Source organism: Carya illinoinensis, chromosome 4 (genome assembly GCF_018687715.1).
Source record: "Carya illinoinensis cultivar Pawnee chromosome 4, C.illinoinensisPawnee_v1, whole genome shotgun sequence".
Taxonomy (NCBI): domain Eukaryota; kingdom Viridiplantae; phylum Streptophyta; class Magnoliopsida; order Fagales; family Juglandaceae; genus Carya; species Carya illinoinensis.
The window spans coordinates 30,037,074-30,059,993 of NC_056755.1; the positions used below are offsets into that span (position 1 = coordinate 30,037,074).

At 39.4% G+C, this 22,920-nt stretch overlaps 1 protein-coding gene across 1 annotated transcript; it reads left to right on the forward strand.

Moving 5' to 3' along the window:
• The first annotated feature begins 4,739 nt into the window (after positions 1-4,739).
• Positions 4,740-5,884, forward strand: LOC122306396. The gene is made up of 2 exons (XM_043118823.1): positions 4,740-4,847; positions 5,426-5,884. The coding sequence occupies exons 1-2, from the start codon at positions 4,740-4,742 to the stop codon at positions 5,882-5,884; spliced, it is 567 nt and encodes a 188-aa protein (XP_042974757.1).
• Positions 5,885-22,920: the final 17,036 nt, after the last annotated feature.

Sequence of the window (22,920 nt, forward strand, 5' to 3'; positions counted from 1 at the left end):
TGGTGGATTGGTGGTAGGTACACTAGTGATGAGCTGGCTGATTGTCTTCTTGGGTGGGTTGGTGCTCCTCCTTTTGGACGGCAAACACATATCAATCTAGCCAAAGTCCCAAGCCCTTTGAGGGGGCATCCTCTCTTATTCCATCATGTGGTCTTCTTTCCACGTTCTTACGAGCTTGGCCCTTAGCCAAGTCCTTCCTCTTTTTGTCCGCCCTCTCTAGTCTTTTCTTCCTCGGCTCAGTTAGTGCACAGAGCCTGTCCTTAGCATTGATGAAGTTGTCGACGTGATCCATGAACTCCTGTAGTGTGGTAGGGGTTCTCCTGGCCAGTTTTTCCATGAATTGGTTTCTGGACCATACTCCTCCCAAAAGCGTTGCCAAGGTGATCTTTTTGTCCTAATCATCCGTAGTCGTGCACTCCTTATTGAACCTAGATAGGCATGCCTTCAGGTTCTCATCCTCCCTTTGTTTGATGGTGAGGAGATATGCCATAGGGCGCCTTCTTGTCTTGCTCGACATAAACTACACAAGAAACAGTCAGGCCAACTCCCAAAAACTATCTATGGAACCGACCGCTAGGGACCCAAACCACACTCTTAGTGGGAAGGCTCTATAGGCCACCTCCTTTGGAGAACCATGAAGAGTCATGTTAGCTTGAAGGTTTCCAGGTGCTAGAGTGAGTCTTGGGTCTCATCATACATTTAAGTGAGGGGGATTTGACACTTAAGTAGCAAGGGCACTGCCATCACATCTTCATTGTACAGTAGGCCCATCTTCCTTACCATCTCCTTATATAATCCTTTAAGGTTACATAGCTCGTTCTGCATATTCCTCTTCTCATCCTTTGTGTTGCCTTCTCCTCTGGCATTTCTAGACGGAACATGCTTGCTATTGTTGGGTTCTACATCGTGCCCTAACTCATTGGTGGTTCCCTTGAATGACTCATTCTCCTTTCGGAGGAAACCTAACTCAGCAGCCAGTTTTTCAACCAGTTGTTCCATCACCACTAACCAAGTTTCCATGCTTGTTGGCGTCACTTCCTCCTGTCCCCAAGTTGTCTAAGAAAGGGTTCTTAAAGAAATGGAAATGACGCGTGAAGTCTATAGAGATCCCACAGATGGCACCACTGTTAATGTCGAGTTTCGCATGCCTTTGGGCCAGTCTCTTAGCAATTCGGGTCTTCAATCTTGGGCTTGCAAACACAGAAAATATTGCAAGACGGGGGCTGTGGTGGTGGCCAAGAAGTGTCCGATGCTAATGTCAGTATCATCTTAGAGTTTAGTGCAAGTATGTAGAGAGTTCAGAGGGAGTTCCTACTACCTGGGGATTTCCTTTTATACCCGATCTCTGGGTTCAAATGCCTATGCCCTGATTCAATGGGATGTGTCCTCTCAATAGTTCCTTCAGTCAAGCTCCTTTAATGCAGCGTGACCTCTGGGGTTGTGCATTTAATGTGGCATGACCCTCTGAGCTGTTCAGCCTGTGGATGTGCATCGTCAGACTCTTCCTTCCCCATCCGTCAAAGGATGAAGAGCTCCCTGCGATCTGCACCCACCCTTTTGCTCATGGCTACATGGGATTAAGATCTGTATATGTGGTGTGTTCCTTCTTCCTTTTACGTTATGGTGGGTTTCCTGTGCTTTCAAGGTCATAGACCGACCTTTCTTCTAGGTTGAAGATCTTTTGATTGGGCCAAAGGGTTGTTCGGTTGGCCTAGGCCTCTCATGGTATTGGGCTTATACTCAAAGCCTTCGGTCTAGGGGAAAAAACCCCCTTACACTCGTGTTTACATACTAATATATGTTCTCTGATTATTGAGTTGTTGATAACTCATCCCTTATCTCTACTATATTTTTCTAATAATTTGAATAATTTAGCTGAGGATCAAGATTATGGAGCATGGGAGAGATGATTTAAGCATAGTGGATTGAGCATAAAAGGTTTCTATGAGTATAAACACATTTTATTGAGTAATTTTGTCATGTTCTAATGACTTGGTATTTTGGAAGGTTGATTATATTGAGGTAATTGGTTGGAAACAATAATTTTTATATGAGGTTTTAGATTGTTGGAGTCTATAAATATATTGTTGGAGTGTGAGTTTAAGTGATAGGAAGTAACTCTTCGAGGCCTCCGGGACTGGGCGTTACAATTGCTATTAGAGGTAGATTTAAGGTTCTGCGGACTTTATGGATTGGGATTTTGGAGATATGAGGTTTAGATTTTGTAGATTTTAAGAACTGATTTCATGGCATTTGGGGTTTTAGATCTGATAGGCTCATTTTGTAGACTGTAGGAAATGACACTAATAAGATTTAGGCTGTGTTTCGATGTTGAGCTGAGCTCAATTGTTTATGAATAGTAGTGATTTGAGATGGTGGGCTGAAATCTGTGGGGCTCATGTAAGATGAATTTATATGTGTTTGGATATTAATATGAGTTTAGTACTATTTATGAGAAGTTAGAAAATTTTGTGGGTCCCATGTGTAAAAAGGTGTTGAGTTGAAAAGGGTTGTGGGTCTCACGTGTAAAGAGGTTTTGGATTGAAATGAGTTTAGTGATTTGAGAGTTATGTGCTTGGATGTTAGACTCATCTTAAAATTAGATTGAACTGAGTTTATCTTAGTGCAGTCCAACAACCAAATGGGGCCTTAAGTTTTAGAATTTGAAGGGGCACATAAGATTGATTGAAAGCCAAGTTTGAGATTCTGCAGGCTTTATGGTTTGAGATGTTGGAAATTTGAGGTTTAGGGATTTTTCATACTTTAAAGTTGATTTTGATGGGATACGAGGTTTTAAATTTTGTAGATTTTAAGAAATGATTTTCATGACATTTGGGGTTTTATATCCGATAGGCTTAACTTGTGGACTTTAGAAACTGATTTCAGATTTGATGTCTAGAAATTTGCAGAATGCAAGAGATGATTCTTTTGATATTTAAGGTCTTAGAATCAGTAGGCATGAGCGATTGTGTTCTATGAAATTTAAGGTTTGAAAAAAAATATGGGTGGGATTATTATTAGACTTTTAATTCCATTGTTGAATTTTACATTTTTGGACAAGAACTGGACCCATGGTGATGACGACCGAAATTACGTGTGTACATGTGTATGCCAAGAGGATTATAAGGTATTTAATGCATCAGGCAAAAAATGAAGGAAAGTTAGGATTTTGGAATATTAGGTTTGATGTTGTTATTGATGATTAAAATATGCATGTATTATGAGCGATAAGTATTATAGACTTTGCAAATGTAAAGTCTTCTCTCTCTTGCTCTCTCTCTAAGGGGCGATAGAGGTGAAGTTTTTTCTTGCTCTTGGCAAGGGTAGTCTCCTGATCCTTAGGTTGAGGAGCTTAGTTTTAGCTCGATTTTTTCTTCTTTCTTCTCTCTTAAGCCACGGTCGCTGAAGCTAGCCAGGGAGTTTCAAATCCAGAAGTTATTCCAAAAGAAGAAGTTAGTGGAGAGAGTTGGAAGTAAACAAAGACTCAAGGGAGAGGATACGGGGAAGATAGAAGAAATGGCAGACTCCATACTGGAAAAGTGGGACAAACTCAAACTCATTGATGCTGAACAAGCGAAGGTGCAGATTGACCTGTCCGCTGATGGCATAGCCTTTAGATGAGGCACTCTCTGCCTACTGGGTCTTATTGTGGCAGATAAGGTGGTCAATAAGGAAGCTTTCAAAGCAACCATGGTCCAAATTTGAAAGATACGAGGTGGAGTTCAATTTAAAGGAGTGGGCACCAATCTGTTCCTGATCGAGTTCCAAAACGCAAGTGACATAGCTAAGGTAAAGCTAGGAAGACCTTGGCAGTTTGACCGTAACTTAATCTGTCTGAGGACTATAATGGCTTGGTTGCACCAGGGGAGATGGTTTTTGACAAACCCATGTGGGTGCAGATGCATAACATCCCCCTAGGTGGCATGACTAGGAAGGTGGGAAGAAACATAGGAGAGCTAGTAGGCGAAGTGCTGAAAGTTGATGTTGATAAAGAAGGAGTTGGCTGGGGGCCCTATCTACGGGTTAACATTTCTGTTAATATTACAAAACCCCTGATGAGGGGTGTTGTGAGTTCCTTTAATGGTAACCGAGTATGGATCCCTTTTAGGTATGAAAGGCTGCCCTCTTTCTGTTTTAGCTGTGGCATCATCAAGCATGGAGCAGTAGGGTGCGAGAAGACGACTCAAATGAGATCCATGCATGGGAAGGAGGAGCTCCAGTATGGGGCATGGCTACGAGCTTCTTATCAGAAGCATCCCAACAGGGATGTGCCGGGTGGACTCGCCGGAGAGAGAGGCACTCTGGAAAGCAATGCTGGGTGTAAGGGCGATGATGATGACGTGGCCCAGTCTTTTCTACCATAGGAGAAGATGTCAACTAGCCCTGACATGGTGGAAGACACACGGCTCAACCCCAGAAGCCAAGATTTCCCACGTGGGGGTCTGCCAACTACGATACAACAAGACTGCACTAGCCCACTACCAGGTATGCCTGAACCACTTTGCCCTGAGGGACTTTTCAAGGAAGGGGAGACAGCTAGATCAGGAAACCATACGATAGGTCTTACTGACTATGGTAGGGGAAAAAGAGTGAATGGAAAGTCAGTAGGTAGCGAGGGGCAAAAGGAAAATCAGGACCCTATCACGGGACTTGGCACCAGTTCCCAATAGAGCTCTAAGGCTCGAGGCATGACCAAGAGGGACCTTAGTATCCTAAGTGAACGTGACATGAATAACACTATGGTTGCCAATAAACAAAGGAGGGGTAGAACATGGAAAAGAAGGACCCGTATTGAATGCTACAAGCCCCCTAACCTGGATGAAATAGTGCAGGTTTGTGACAGACAGGTTAGCACAACTACTAAAAAAATTAAAAGACCAGGCAGACATAAAATGTCGAGGAGGAAGAAACTGAAAGCTACCATGATGTTGGTAGATGAAAACATGAGTGAAGAGGCAGAGGTTGGAGAACAGCCCTGCCTAATAAAATGAAGTGCATCAGTTGGAACTGCCGTGGGCTTGGGAACCCACGGGGAGTTTGAGCACTTCGTGACCTGGTCTGGAAGGAAGTTTCCATGGTTTTGTTCCTACAGGAAACAAAACTACATGTTACGAAAATGGAGCTTGTAAGAAGAAAGGTGGGATTTGAGTGTTGTTTTGCAGTAAGTTGTTAAGGGAGGAGTGGGGGGTTGGCACTATTGTGGCAAAAGGAAACTAAACTTAGTATACAAAGTTTCTCAAAGAACCATATAGATGCTAGGATTTATAATGAAGAGGCTGATAGACAGTGGCACTTTATAGGTGTGTATGGCCATCCTGAGATTGAACTGAGGCAGGAAACGTGGAATTTGATTAAAACCCTGAAGGGAGTAGACACTGAACCTTGGTTGGTATGTGGGGATTTTAATGAGGTGCTATGTTGGCAGGAAAAGAGGGGTGGCAAAGGTAGACCTGAACGACAAATGAAAGCATTCAGACAGCTTATAGATGACTGCTCATTAATTGACTTGGGGTATGAGGGCCACCCTTTCACTTGGTGTAATATAAGGGAAGCCCCACACTCTCTCAGTGAAAGGCTTGATAGATTCTTAGCAAATCAAATATGGCTAGATAGTTTCCAGAATTATACAGTGGTGCATGGGATGGCAGCCTACTCTAACCACCTCCCAGTTATATGTTATTCAAGCAGTGAAAAGAGAAGCACTAGAGGCAAACTGTTTAGGTTCGAGGCCAAGTGGGCTAAGGATGAGGACTGTGAGAGAGTTATAGCTGACTCATGGAAGTGTGACATAGGTGATAACCCTATGAACAGATTCAAGACACAAGTTGAGGCCTGTTCTCAAAACATAACACACTGGAACAAGATCAAGTTTGGAAGGGTGTAGAAGAAGATACAACAAGCCAGGGACCACTTACAGTAGGTGCAGGATAGAGACCCCTACCATATCCAAGTGGAGGTGCACCAAGAGGCTCGAAACAAACTGCAAATCTGGCTGGAAAGGGAGGAGATTTTATGGCACCAGAGAGCTAAGTCACTGTGGCTGCAAGGGGGTGATCAGAATACTAAGTATTTTCACCAAAAGGCTTCCTCGAGAAGATCTAAAAAGTGGATAAAGGCCTTAAAGAATGAATCAGGCGACTGGCAAGATGGACAAGGAAGGGATGTAGTGATCATGAACTATTTCCAGAACCTATTTTCAGCAAGGTCTCAGAATCCTAGCTTAGAATTCTTAGCTGGCATGGAGGGTAGAGTGACTGAGGAGATGAATCAGGACCTGCTGAAAAAATTCAAAAGAGAAGAAGTAAAGGATGCTCTAGACCAAATGCACCCTACTAAGGCACCTGGACCTGATGGCCTTCCTCCTATATTCTATCAGAAGTATTGGCACTTAGTTGGGAAGTCTACGACTAATGCTGTGATGCAGGCCCTGCAAAGTGGTACCCTCCCACTTACCATCAACCACACTTTCATTACTCTAATCCCAAAGAAGAAGAAGCCTGAAAAGATTACTGAGTTCAGGCCAATTAGCTTATGTAATGTGGTATACAAATTGATTTCGAAGGTCCTGGCTAATAGACTCAAACCAATCCTGACTCAGGTTATTTCAAGCTCCCAAAGTGCTTTTGTCCCTAGAAGGTTAATCAGTGATAATGTGCTGGTGGCATATGAGGTTATCCATTATCTGAGAAACAGAAGACAAGGAAAAGAAGGCTACATGTCTATCAAACTAGATATTAGCAAGGCCTATGACAGGCTTGAATGGGGATACTTGGAGGCAGTGATGAGTAGAATGGGGTTTCACCCTAGGTGGATTCAACTAGTCATGATGTGTGTTAGGACAGTCTCCTTTTCAGTTTTAATAAATGGAGAACCAAAGGGCCCTATCCATCCCTCTCGAGGCATAAGGCAAGGAGACCCTCTGTCTCCTTACCTCTTCCTCATAGGAACTGAAGGACTGATAAGCCTCTTGAAACAAGCAGAGCTATCCAGGAGCATAGCTGGGGTCAGAATATGTAGAGGGGCACCAAGGATCTCGCATTTGCTGTTTGCAGACGATAATGTACTCTTCTGCAAAGCCAATAGGACAGAGAACAACCACATACAACAGCTATTGGAGCAGTATTAAGAGGCTTCAAGGCAAAAAGTAAACAAAGACAAAACTTCCATGATATTCAGCAGGAATGTGGATTCTAACCAACAGAGGGAGTTACTGAGCTTATGGGGGGTCCAACAAATTCAGCAATATGATAGATACCTGGGCTTACCTCCTCTGGTAGGTAGATCAAAGACAAGAGCTTTTTCAGATATTAAGCACAAGGTGTGGACTAAGCTACAAAACTGGAAAGAGAAGCTGTTGTCTCAGGGAGGGAATGAAGTATTGATAAAGGCAGTGTCACTCTCCATCCCAACCTACACTATGAGCTGCTTTAAACTACCAGGAAGCCTATGTCATGAGTTGGAACAAATGATGGCACGTTTTTGGTGGGGACAGAAAGAGGAAGAACACAAAATCCATTGGGTAAGCTGGACCAGGATGTGTGACCATAAGCAGGCTGGAGGACTAGGTTTCAAAGACTTGAGGACCTTTAATGATGCCCTTCTTGCCAAACAACGGTGGAGAATCATGCAGGAACCAGCTACCTTGATCCATAAAGTATTCAAAGCAAGGTACTTCCCAAATGAGGCCTTTCTTAAGGCAAAACTAGGCTTCAATCCGAGCTTTGCATGGAAGGGGATCTGGGAAGCAAAAAAATTGTTAACTCTGGGCTGCAAGTGGAGAGTGGGATCAGGACAGATAATTAAAGTGTGGGAAGATAACTGGATACCTGGGCACCCCCCTCTGGGCAGAAATGAAGTAACTGCAACAATCTGTGACTAGGATGCAACAATCGATAGCCTAATAGACTCTCAGACTAAGTGGTGGGATGCAGAAAAGGTAAGGACCCTACTACTAGCACGAGTAGTAGATGAAGTCCTTAAAATAGTTCTAAGCAGCAGCAAACCAGAAGACAAGATGATCTGGGATCCTGAGCCTCATGGTAGGTTTACTGTCAAGAGTGCATATCGGGTCTTCAAAGAGGCAAAAAGGAACAGGACAGATAGTGAGAGCTCAAGAAGAATGGGGAGGCAAAAGCTGTGGAAGGACCTATGGAGCCTGAAGATCCCAGCCAAAGTCAAAATTTTCGCATGGAAAACCTGTAAAGAAAGCCTGCCAACAAAGCATAACCTGCTGCTAAAAAAGGTTCTGAGTGAAGACATGTGTAAGATGTGCAACACAGAAACTGAGGATGTAGCTCATGCTTTGTGCTTCTGCCCTTCAGTAAGAGAGGCTTGGGAAAAACAGTTACCTGTTATCTTCAACTCTGACCTACCAAGGATGTATGGGGATATTGCTGGCTTTATCAGTGGTCTACAACAGAAAGAGCAGTTAGAGTTGTTCTTCCTAGTCTCATGGAGCTGCTGGTGTAGATGAAATGTTTCAACCTTTGAAGACAAAGTCATTCAGATTGAGCAGGCCATAGCCCATGCCCTGGTTGTCTAGCATGTTTATAAGGCAACTCGTGGCCAACCTTTGAAAGCTGTGAGGCACCACTGCCGCTGGGAGTTTCCCCCACCAGGAGCTTTCAAGTTGAATGTGGATGGGGCTACTTTCTTGAACCAACATAGTGCAAGCATTTGGGCCATATTGAGAGACAGTAAAGGGGAGGTGCTAATGGCAGCAAATAAGAAGGAACATGAAGTCAGGGACGCAACAAGTATTGAGATGCTTGCAATCTTCAGGGGACTACAGCTGACTGCTCACCTGGGAATTCAACATCTCATTATAGAAAGCGATGCACTGACATTAGTTCAGGAGCTGCAGAAACCAGAACCATCAATGGCATTGGTTGGGAACGTGATCAGGGACACTAAAGAGCTTATGAGCCTCTTCAGTACGTGCGAAGTTATGTATACTATGAGGTCGTGTAATGAAGCAGTACATAAGCTTGCAAGACATGCTTGGCATGTAAGTAACATTAGCTTGTGGTGGGGATCTTTCCCTGATGTAATTGCTCCAGTCCTTTGGACGGAGAGACAGTTGTAATGCTGATATTTCTACTATATGAGAAGTTTTATTCCATCGAAAAAAAAAAGTATTATAGACTTTGCTTTAGGAGCAACAACTTTCGAGGAGGAAATTTTTTTAAGGGGGAGGATGGGGGAGGATGTAACACTCATGCCCAGCACCAAGCCAAGGCCAAAAACAAGTTCTATAATTTTTAGGTTAATATATATGGGAAGCTCACTTGAGATTTAATGATTAATTTTAGAATAGGTTATGGGGCCAAAATATATTTTGGTAAAGTATGGATTTTATTGGGCTTGATAATTAGGACCAAGTGGGAATTAGGCCCTGAAAAAGTGATGGGGCAAGTTGAGTTATTTTAGAATTCGAATCAAGGCCCGTTAGTATTTATTAAAATACTCGACCCATGAAAATCTAGACAAGTCAAAGAGATTTTTGGACTGCTTTAACTGACCTAGACTCGTTCAGTCTAAACTGTGAGACCAAAAGTCCACTTTATTTTTAAATCCCACAACATGCATGTCTCCATCCCATTAACAACAACGATATATATATACACATATTCATGAACTGGCCTCATGCACCTTCACCTTCTTCCTCTAGAGCCTAGGGTTGTCGCCACACACACTTTCTCCACTCAAGATTCCTCCCCAAGCCACTCAGCCTTCACCATTTCATTCCTCTATGCCACGACCAAAACACTGGCAGCAAACAAGACATTTCCTAGAGCCACGCATTTCGTCAACCCACACACCAACACTATCGTCCAAAGCACCTTCACCCTTTGTTCTCACTCTCACTCAAAATAGAACAACCTCATTGTGTTTTTCTTTCTTTTGTTCCAACGATGAAGCCCCATTTCACGTTAACCACTACAGCCGTATCTTGTCTATAGACAAGTAATCAACAGCAAGTCGCAACACCACTAAACCATGACAACAACAACCGTGACTCTCGTGATGGATGGCCAAGGAAGCCCCACGTCCTAGTGTGTTTATCCATTGCACCATCATTCCTCTTCTTCTACCATCCTCAACCTCTAGCCATGAGAACCACCTTGCTCCTCCATGACATTGCCTTATACCACCATAAAAGGTTCTGTTCCACCATGCAAAAATAGAGCATGTGTTATCCACTGTGAGCCACAACGTTGCTGCCTAGTTGCTCATCCTCGAAACCCATGACGGAACAAGTGTGAGCAACCCATAAAAACCACACAAACTACTGGCCGTGCCACCCCAGGTAGGCCTGGACTCCAACTCTGATGGAGTCGGAATCGTTATTTCGGACCTCCGACTCCGACTGGAGTCAGAACAGGAAGTTCACTCCGACTCCAACGAGGAGTCGGAGTCTAACTTCAATCGGAGTTCAGAGTTCGAAACTCCGATCGAAATTCCGATGGCTTTCGATCGGAATTGGGCTCTGACTTCCGCCCGATTCCGATTCCGAGTTCTAAAAAAAAAAAGTGATATATATATATAATACATATTACATCTTTAAGAAACTCTTATACAATTTTCTAAAACATTGATAATAGTTTAAATGCTATTCCGAACATCTTCCAATACCAAAATAAAAACATCTTCCAATACAGAGGTGCTCCAAAACATCTTCCAATACATCGTGGTTTGTCGTTGGTGATACTTGAAATTAAAATAAAAGTCACAATCAATAAAAAGAAAAAAATTGATTCAGAAAAGAATGATTATCATTTCTCACCAATATTTTTTAATCGCGAGCTTATCAACTTAGCCACACTCCAAGTATCAGTCATCGGCAAGTATGCTAGGGTTCACAATTATATCTATGAAATCATAAAAAGTATAAGGTTAATAGATTTATGAAATCATAAAAAGAATTAAATAAATCAATTGAAATACTCAAATAAAGTTACCCGATTCAAGCTTGGTGGAATTAACCTTCCACCAAGTTAAAAGCTAAAATGAATCGCTAGGTGCCTCGACCTCTTCCATAAAATACCGTTCAATCTTAGAAGTACACTGCATAATATTCCTCATTGCAACGAGCTGATGGTACTGATTCACAATATTATAACCTTGACGAGGTGGATTTAATGAGTCATCTAAGCTACGGTCATCGAATAGAGGTGTCGGCCTCGAGTGTGAGGTGCCCACTGTGGATGAAGGCTGACCACTATTGTTGTAGTGAGAATATAAGTTATCAAGATCCCTTTTAAGCGCTGTAATAAACCGTGCAACCTTCACTGCCCCCATTGTGGAATTTGCCCAAAATTCTATCAAGGTCAACTTATATCGGGGGTCAAGGATCACAGCCACAAAAAGTAATCTATTTATTTTCTCAACATCCCCCCAATATTTATCATATTTGGCCTGCATTCTCATAGCCATACCAGATAATAATCCGCATGAACCCGTACAACCTTCTTGCAAGTGGTAGTGAAACTCTGAGAGCTCGCTAAAGAATAAGTTTGCAGTTGTATATGCGGATCCAGATATCTGCATAGTCATATCATAAAAAACTTGTAAAAATCTCACAAAGTGCCCCACACTAGGCTAATCATGTGTGTCTGGCGCACCAAGCCCCTTTCCTGCAGGCTCCAGCAAAGCATACCTAAGTGCCCATCCTCGACCTCCATCCGCTCAAATGCTCTTTGGTACTTTTGTGCCACATCCAACATAAGGTATGTTGAGTTCCATCGAGTCGGAACATCCAAACACGATGTCTTAATTAGAACATGAAATTCCAAGCTGGCTTGCTATTGCCTTGAACTTTGACAGCCTTTGAGGGGAAGCCCTCACATACCGTACAATGTTGCAGACTCTGGTAATGGAATCGTCAACCTCTTTTAACCCCTCGCTGACAATCAGGTTGAGGATATGAGCACAACATTGAATATGAATAAATTCGTGGTTGTAGAAGACATCAGCTTTCATACTCTTATTCCTCTTGAACTATTCAATTGTGGTGTCATTTGCACTGGCATTGTCAACTGCAATACATAGAACCTTTTGAATTCCCCAATCCTTTAAACAATCATCCATCAGTGCCCCAATTGATGCTCCCTTATGATCAATAATTTCTTTGAACCCAATAATCCGTTTTCTCAAATTCCATTCACTATCAATGTAGTGTGCTGTGATACACATGTAGGAAATGTTCTGTATGGAAGTCCATGTGTCAGTAGTAAATGACACTCTTTGGCTAGTGGTAGTGAACATCTTCTTCATCTCCGCCTTCTCTTTTGCATGCTTCTTCATACGATCCCGCATCACCGTATACCGTGATGACAATGGAAATCGTGGCTCAATAGTCTTGACAAACTTTCAGAAGCCTCTTTTATCGACTGTGGTAAAAGGCATCTCATCTTCAATTATCATCTCTGCAAGCATATCCCTCACCAATTTCTCACTGTATTGAGGGATGACCATTTTCTTAATCTGTGTACCATCAGTGGCTGTAGAAGCTTCGTAACTAAGCTTTGTCTGATCAGTGATTGCCTCTCCCTTCGACATTTTATATCGTTGGCAACCCCCAAGATGGGCTATTAAGACAGCAGTGCCTTGTTTTTTTGAATGACATCCACAAAGTGCCCCACAGTGGTGGCATCTCGCCTATGGGTTCTCACGATTACCAGGGATCTTGGTGAAATGCTCCCAAGTCCAAGACCTTTTTCTAGTATTTCGTGGCTGAGATGGAGTTGCAGATGGAGGTGGTAGATCCCCAATACCCATCTCCTCATCCTCATTAAACTCATCCTCATCTTCTATGTCTACTGGCATGGGGAATCGGCTACTTGCACAAGATGTAGCTACTTTAGAAGTGGGTCTAGATCTCGATCTCGGTGACGGGATTGTGGCACTTGGATTCCCTTCTGACCTTCCACTAGGTGAAGCTTCCATATCTATCAAAAATAAAATAAAATAAACAGTTAATATAAATAGAAAAATAAAAAACTTGAAGGCACAAGCATAGAACAAAAAAGGATCTTCAATGCAAAAGCTTGACTTAAAAAGAAATTCTGCTAGTACAAAATAGAGCCGTTCTTGAGAAACAAGAGAAGTTAGGATGACCATTTCTCACATATTTTCTCTACACATTTACCATATTTGAATACAGGAACTAAACATATTTTCTCTACACATTCACCATATTTTCTCTACACATTCAGAAACAGAGCAAACTGGGGCATGTTGAGTATGTAAGAGCTGACAAGAAACAGAGCAAACAAGTTTCTAATTCGGGAGAGAAATCATGAAGAGCCTTTTCCTGCAATTTGTAACACAAAAAGTAATGGTTGGCAATGTTTTCTTGGCATATAGTCTCTCTTCCACCTATTCTTGGTCTAATCCACTTTTCTAAAATCATGTTTGCTTTCCAGCAATTAATTTGTAGTTTTCTAATATTATTATTATTATTTTATGTTTTAATTAGAATCTTTATGCTTCAATATTGCTTTGAGTGGGTGGAATGATGCAAGGAAACGTCACCTTGTGTGCCAAAGTTGGCTCCTGAAACCTGAACTACACGTACACTGATGGCCGGCCAGCCGTGATATATATGGAGCTTAATTCACATCATTAACTGATGTTTTAATTGTACTTGAACCTTTTGGAGACCCCTCTCTTGTCTTTATAGAAGGCTCCAAACTCACGTGCAAGGATATCTTGCTTCAATTAATGAGCTCTAGGAGTTCCTTAATTTATGAGGAACTTTTCATAACTAATTTTTTTAAAGGTTTCTGCAATCACCTTGTTTTAATGCATGTGTTCTTTCTTCCATTTCCTTTTTACAAGATTGAATAATATCCTAAGATTACCTAAACTAGTACCACTTGAATATTCAGATCATACATCTCTTCAAACGATCAAATTGTAGTACTAGTACTCGTGCCTGCGTACATACAATAGATCTAAAGCACTCACTGTAAAAATTATGTTGCTTGTAGCATAATCTCCACCATGTGCATGCATGGAAGGAATGCATATCACTACACTGCATGCCCCCACCATATTATATGCATCCCTGTGCTTGCTAGTTGCTAGCTAGCTATAACATATCTTCTTAAAGTCCCAGACTTCAAGGCCAAGCAAAAGACAATATATATTATTACTCATGTGTAAGGTTGTGAGGTACCAATAGCTATAATGTGCCACTAATGGTACAAGCTAGGGGCAGTCGGCCTGTAGTGTAGTTGGTTCATTTCTAACTGATACATGAGGTATATATGATTTGTTATAGGTAAGAAGAGTGATTATGCGAAATCTGGAATTTCTATCAGATTGAAAGCTTATAACTCAAAGCACACTTTAATTAATACTTTTGATAAAGTGGTAGTACTATCACATTAGCAATTTGCAAAATTGTAAACAATACCATTATAATTCTTGTGTTTTGAAACTCCCAATTAACTGGTCATTTACGAACTATTGTACATGTTTAATTAGGACCTTAGGTTAATCATCAAATTAAAGCTAATGATCCACCGTGTTTAAGAGAAAATAAAAAAAGTGAAGGTATATACATAATCCCTTTATGTATATAACACTTCTCTTCTTTTAATCAAAGATAAATATGCATGTTCATTTTGTTGATATGGGTCTAGATCCAAAGAGAAATTGTGAACGAGAATAAGTACCAAATAAATTCTAGAAAAATTTAAATTCACACAAATTTATATACAATGAAAATGAAATTAAACTTGGTTAGAAGATTTTACTAGTTTTTAAATTATTTGTATTTTCCTTTGAATATATATTTGGAATTTTGGACTCTATAATTTGGGAATTTTCATGAACCTTCCCTTGATGGCAGACAACCTAATAACATTGGAATCTCATTGCTTTTTTTAGAACAAAATTATGCTATTCTTGAACAAAATAATGCCAAAGATGATTGAAGTACAAAAATCTACCGAGTACCAACTATGAGAATAAATAAGATAAAGAAAATACTAACCCTAAGTGGATGTAATTTCATGATTTTGTATTGAGGAGTGACTCGAGTGAGGCATGGTACCGTGGGGCGTGGGCAGTGGCACAATGATTCTGTGAAGACGGCGCCATGGGCACTGGCAGCGGCACAACTTCGATTCTTTTGAGGCAGCATGAAGAAAAAATGAAGGGAATTGGAAGACGAAATGAAGAAGAATGGAGAAGAAGAAAGGGGCGGGCCGGCGGCTGAGTCGCTGTCCGCTGAGCAAGGGATTAGGATAGATGAAATGAAGAAGAAAGGGGGATGGCCGCATAGGTTTAAAATTACGAAGCAAACGACGTCGTTCCTATTTCAAGGAACGTCGTCATTTAAGTTAAGGGGGGGAAAACAAAGATTTAAAATGACGTTGTTTTGAATTTTTGTTTTTATTTTTTAAAAAGTCGGAGTTCGGAGCCCATCTGACCCCATTTTCGGAGTGCCTCCGATTCCGACTCTGTTTTTCAAAAGTTTTGACTCCATGTCGGATTCGGAATGGAATTCGGTCGGGGTCAGAATTTTTGAAAATTTGCACACCCCTAACCCAGGTCCGTCATTTTCCTCTTAGTAAGCCACGCCGATTCTCCCCACTATTTCCCTCTGTCTCTCTTTCTCTCACATTCTCTCTCTATCTCTCTCTCAGTGCTCCACCATTGCGATAGCCACCGTCCACCTCACCCAGCTCCTTCCCTCATGGTAAGTCTGTCGCACGGTGTTCCCCTTGTGACCTTGTTATTTTCATCTGAAACATGGTTGCCATTTTTTCATGCAGTCTTTTGTAAATCGTAATAACAACTTGTGTTGTTATATTAATTGGGTTAGGCTTACCTTGGACCACATGAGATTTTTCTACCTACTGGGCTTGTTATTATTTGGAGTTGGGTTATGTTAAATGATTATGAAGTTAAACATGTATGTCATTGGGTAGAACTTGGGTCCTAAATCATTTTGGGCTTGTAATATTTTGGTTACAACAACTGCTATAATACTTAAGTGGGTTGGGCTTAACTTTAAATAAACTTGTGATTGGGTTGGAATTAGGTTAAGTGAATATTAAGTGGATATCAAGGAATTTGGGAAGTGACGATATTTTAGGGTTACGAGAATTTTAGAATTTTTATAAAATAGGTTATTTTAGTCTTTTAGGTTTAAGTATCAAAATATGTGTTCCATTGAAAATTTATGGAAGTTACATAACTATTTTATAGGTGACGATTAATATTCATTCGGTAACATTGTGGGAGAATTCTGAAAAGCTAAAAAGTCTAAGTAAGTGGGGTTCCTTCACTAAATTTTGCATAAAATGAATGGACTGAAGTTGATTTTATAAAACATGTGCATGATATGTTTCAAAAAGAGATGTGAAAACAAGCTTAGTCATGTGTTTTGCATTGCTCATGAAACTTTATATGAGAAGAAAATATTTTTTTTGTTTTTTCTTGTCATGACTAGTATGGACATGAGCTTATTTTATGCATTATGTTTCTGAACTCTGTAAAAAGAGCGAATATAAGATCTAAAAACTTTTGCATTATTTAAGTGAACATGCTTCGAATCTGTTTTTGATATTATGAAGATGATATGAATTCATTTAGTACTCTGGTTTGATAAGATGTGGTATTTGAGAAACATTTGGCGTGACTTGTTTCTGATTCTATTTTTATTTTGTTTTGTTACAGCCTCGCCACGGGTGGTAATAGTGGTTTACGGCCCCACCACATGTGATAATAGTTGTATATAACCTTGCCATGTGTGATAGTTGTAGTATACGACCCTGCCACAGGTGATAGTTGTGGTATACGGCCTTACCACAGGTGATAATAGTGGTATATGGGTCTGTCATAGGTGATAATAGTGGTTTACGGCCCCACCACATGTGATAATAGTTGTATATAACCTTGCCATGTGTGATAGTTGTAGTATACGACCCTGCCACAGGTGATAGTTGTGGTATACGGCCTTACCACAGGTGATAATAGTGGTATATGGCTCTGTCATAGGTGATAATAGTGGTATACGACCCTACCACATGTTATAGTAGTAGCCTCTGTTTGAGTGCACATTCTTTATTGATCGAGTGATGTATGTTCTGCTTTGCTATCTACAAATGCACACCACTACCATGGGAGTTAAATATGCTCTCTATTCTGATATGATGCTTTGATATAATGATGGTGATGCTCAATTATGATATGCCCAAAGGACTTTTGAATAAGAATATTTCTGAAGTCTCGTTTTGATATTTTCGATAACATGTTATGATTTTCGCATTTTGAAAGTAAAAATATTTTGTTTTGCATTCTAAACTCTGTACTGAATTGTTAATAATTCACCCCTTATCTCCATAATATTTTTCTAATAATTTGAATATTTTTCTTGAGGATCAAGATTGTGGAGCATGCGTGAGATGAGCATAGTGGATTCTTAGGATGTGTTAAGTCACATGTGCTAATCTTTTGGGTGCTAATGTTGGCTCTTTCTTGAAGATTGGCTATTTGGGAGATGCGCGATAATGTTGTGTATAGGTTGCATGTTGTCAAAAAGTGAGAAATCAAACCTACTTGAGATCCATTGACAATGGCATCTTGTCCTTGTTGTGGGGGAGATAGAAGAGCTTCAATGATAGCCAGCTTGGATGGGAGAGACGAATTTTCTTGTTTAGGTAACGCAAGCGTTGTTTGAATTTCTTGCCTATATATTAATTAATAATTTGCTCAAAATGTTGTTAAGATTTTCCCACTCTTTCAATTAAGAAAGTACATACGACAAGAAGTATCAAATCCTTATTAAACATTAATGTCCCATATTTATAATTTTTCAAAAAGGAAAATGTTATGGGTCACGACAATGATTAAGGAAATGTTTTTTAATGATGTTGTAATTTTTTTTTTTAAAATTAAAAAAAAAAAATTAAAAAAATGTATGGAAAAAAAGATTACATGTATCAGAACCAGAATCAAAACAATATCGGTAGACGTACTACTACCCTGTCAGAAATGGTCCAATCTAAAGTTTGCCCCTAGCTGTTTTGTACACAAGGAAGAAACACTTTTTAGTGAAAAATGATAGTATGACTTTCAAATATACCCCTAACGATTGAAGCTCGGTTCCTCGTGGCCATCGTCTTCCACTTTTTTGCTCTGTCATTGACTTCTACAAAATAAGGTTGGTTTTTCTCACACACACACTCTCTCTGTATTGGTGCAATTATTTCGATTTGGGTTGTGTTTGAAATGGGTTTTGTATGGCTCAATCTTTTGCTACTTTTTGCTCTTGTATTTTTGTTGTTGAGTTGAAGTCAATCTAAGGTTTGATTGGTTGGTTTGTTTACATAAAACTAAACTACTTTATCTCATCTCATATAATCATTATAATTTTATCAAATTTTTACACAAAATATAATAAACAATTCAACATTTTCAAATCTTAAAACAAAATTAATATTAAAATATTATATTATAATAATATTTTATTCAACTTTTAACAAAATATCTTATTTCATCTCATTTAAAGTGCATAATCAAACGAATTTAAAATGTGTGAAAGTGAAGTCGGTTTTAACTAAGTGTGTAATTTCAATAACTATTTGATTTGATAGTTTGTGGGATTGTATTTTTGAATATTCAAAAAAAGTCATATAATGGGGAAAATTCATCTTCGTTGTCTACTCATGTCTAGATGCTGTTTGTATTATTCATTATACGTTTTGTTTTCCCCTTTTCTGCCATGTGTGGTTGGAGTTGATCTGTATATGGTTATATCTTGTCAGTGACACCCCCAAATCCCACGTACGGACACGTGGAAATCGAGACGTCGGGATGATGTCAACACGAGTCACCATCCTATCTCCAAGTGCTAAGTGAGTGTATATGCAACAAATGTGCAAAAGAAAATGTGCAGCAGATAAACAGAGTCATATAACTAAGTACCAGAATTTTTCTATGTTTAATACAAACCCGTTCAAAACATACATAATAAAATATTGCAAGCCACAAATATCGTTTCAAACCAAACTACAAAGCGTAAACTCCAAATTAATACTCTGGCGGAGCCGCCTCTTCGGGCTCAGCCTCCTCCTCCTCCTTGACCTCTGCATCAAAATCTACGGTACCAAAATGGTGCCGCAGGTAAGTAAAGATCCAAACGCCACTAGATAAAAACATATTAAACTCAAACAATATACATGAAAGAATGCAACTACACAAAACCCATAAAACTACATCTTTTCCACGCACGCCAAAATCCCATTTTGGCCCAAAACGTAACTTTTAAAACCAGTCCTTGCCATTATCCCAGATAATGGCCCAAAACAGGAAACCACTATTTTCCCATAAAATGGATCACAAAACCTCAAACATAACCTCGTCATTTTCCTAGAAAATGGCCCATATCCAAAATCCAAAACAACAATCCAATTATTGCATGAACCATGATCTCCCCTAGGGATCATCCGCACACTCTGGCTTTTGTGTCACACCGCAGGTAACGAATACGAGTGTGACACCTAAACGAGCGATGCCCAGTACTCGCACCCGGCACGTACCTGGACCAGGTCATCCTCTAGTTCCGGCCAACCTAGGAACCACGAAGTCGACACAGCAACGTCACCGTATCGTGCGATCCGGTCGTCGCTGATGTCACTTAGTATTATCCACTCCCGAGTGACCAGAGGAGTTCCACCGAGATAATATCCCATCTCGGCTTGGGGTCGTGATACACACGCACCCAAAAATTCGTTTATACAAATAACACCGATTTTTCTCAATTAAACAAATGCACATGAATGCATCACGCAATGCACACCTCAAGATACAAATCATCCAACCACTCATAAAATCAACAAAACCAAGCAACTCCATCTTCAATCCATCCGACCACCGAACTCCTCGGACTCAGTCCGGAATCAACCAACTAGTCAAATAATTAATTGTAAGAGCAATAATATATTTAAATCTAAAATAGAGTTTAGAAAATACTTACAGTGCTATAAGGTATTTTTCAAAGGATCACGACGTTGCAAACGGCAGAGAAAAAGTAACGTAACGGTGTATTTGGCACTGTGGCCGTGGTTTGTAAAATACCCACTTTCGAATGGGGACAAACCAAGACTTGGGATTGATAGGGAATGGCCTAGAGATGTTTATGAAGCTAATGGAAGTGAGGTTTGGCCGTGGGTGGTGGTGGAAGCGAAAAAAGAGCAAATCGGAGTTGAGCTTGTGGGAGCTGCTCCGGCAACGGATCGGGGCCGGAAATGGGTGGGTTAAGATGGCAAGAGGTAGGAGATGAAGTGGTGAAAAGATGGTGGCCGGAGGTAGAGCGACGGTGCCGGAAATGGCCAAAAACGTCGCGGCTTAGATGGGCTCTAGGTGGTTAACGGCGGCACGGGAGGGGCTGATTTTTGGTGGGGAGGTGCGCCGGCCAAAGGGGATTCGACCGGTGGGGGCGGTGTTGGCCACGTCGGCCGGACGGCGGTGGTCTGGGTAGCCGAAGCAATCGGTGACAGAGAAAGGGAGAGAAAAGCAGTGCGTGGGAGAAGAATGGGGAAGAAGGAAAGAAAAGAAGAAAAAAAAAAGAAAAGAAGGAAAAGAAAAAGAAAAGGAAAAGAAAAAAAGAAAAAGAGAAAAGAAAAAGAAAAGATGAGGAAAAAGAAATGAGGTTCAATCCTCACCTCCGGAATCTAAAAACCGATCCGACGAAAACAATTTTTAAAAACCATAAAATGATTAAAATAAATTAAACACCACATCAAACTAAAATAAAACTAATTAAAATACAATAATTTAAAATAAAAAAATTAATATATTTTAATGTGAAAATACACGTAAAAACAGAATATCACATTGTCCCACTTATCTCTTCTTCCATTTTGGTTCTTTAGTCTATGGTGCTATTTGTTCGGTACGTGTCATTTATTAGTGTGGACCACATGTTGATGACCTGGTTTTGAAGCCTAGTTCCCGAGTCATTTAGAGTTGTCTTTTTTCTCTATTGTTTGTTCAGATGGGTGCTAGAGTTTTAGATGGTTTGTCTTCAAAAAAACTTGGGTTATCTAATTCAGTTTTTAGATGTTTAGATGATATTTAGATTTTTATATAATTTTGTTTAAATTAAGATATTTTTATAAAATAATTTATAAAAATAACATCATTTTAAAGAAATATGCACAATTTATAAGAATTGTAAAAAATATTATACATATATTATTACTCACTGGTGAAAGGTAAAATGGGAAAGAGAGCAAAGTGGGACATTACCAAACATGATGAAGAAATTAACAATTAATGATCAAGAATTCTCGAACATGTTGACATGAGGTGCAGGCTAAGATCTCATATCTTTAAATGCTGTAAAGTTCAATGACAGAGGTTCGGATTTGTCAACAAAGGCTGCCAAAGGGTGGCCGACAGGTAGATGATATCGATAGATCAGGGATAAGATGCCACAAAAATGACACTAGAGATTTGAGGCTGTGACCCGTAAGCTGCATGTATGTGCATTAATCCTTCCAACTCCATGATCTAGTAAATCTATTTCTATCTCTGAAGCGCCGCTAAATCCTTTGATGACATAGGGATTGGCGTCTGAGAGCACTACCATTATTGGTTGCTCACTAGATCACTTGCTCTGTAGCTTAATACAGTCAAAAGTTGATTGATGGATAACATATTTAAAGGCTTCCATGAAAATATGGATTTTTTTTGTACCGAAGGACGTAAAGTAGAAATATTTATCATTTTTAATGGTATTCTACACACTGATAAAAAAAAATACCTCAAGTTCATTTCTTTTGATTCTTGGTTCATTTCTTTTGATTCTTGGTCTATGAAATGTATATTAATCTGTTTCTTATTTTAAAAATTTGACTTTTTCTTGATTAAAAATAAGATGAGATGAGATAATTTCAAATAAAAGTTAAATAAAATATTAGTAAAATATTTTTTTAATATTATTATTATTATTATAGAAATTAAAATAAAAGTTGAATTGTTTATTATATTTTATAAGTAAATTTAAAAAATTTATAATAATGAGATGATATAAAATAAAATGAGAAAAAATACTTTTTAAATCCAAACGAGCTATGAATATCTTCATTGCAGTTGGTTCATGTAGCAGAGCTTATGTGCAATATGGCTGAGCCTTTGAGTTATAACAGCAAGGAAACAACCCGGGACAGGCAATTTTTACAGCCTAGTGCTCTCATTCTTTTCACTTCGCTTGCATCTCATCCAATGTACGGATTGATAGTGTCAAGGAATTTATTTATTCCTTGGGAATTTGATTTCTTATAGGCAATAATACTAATGTGTATAATTAGCAACAAATGCTGGGAGGAAGGAGAAGAAGAATTTTTCTTGAAACCAGTTGGACTATATCATGGAAATAGATTTTCTTCTTCACTCAACAATTGTAGTTTCTTTTTGTAATGTTTTTAACAAATTAGTTCAAATAATGTAATACGTAGTGGATTGTATCGTATATATCGCATACATTTTACATGATGAATATTGATTTTTTTTTCTTTTATTTTACATGCATTTAGTTAAAAAGGTTAATTAGTTGTCTATTTTTTACATAAATTTATTTTTCCATTTTAATATATCTTTAGTTTTCTACATTTTTTCTTGAAAGTTTTGTAATAAAATATAAGCTTTTAGATTAAAAAAAAAAAAAAAAAGCTTTTCAACACTTTCTTCTGTTAAAAAAAATTAATAACATATAAATTTTTTTTTTTTTTAAAAAAAAAAAAACCCCGGGATACAGTCCGAAATCCAAATTTTAGAATTTTAAATATCCTAAATTCATTTAAGTTTCTGATAACCAGACTAATCTTGGATGAGTACCCAACCTAGAACCCAAGTGAACAGTTTTGAATATGCCTATCAAATAAGTTCACTTAGATA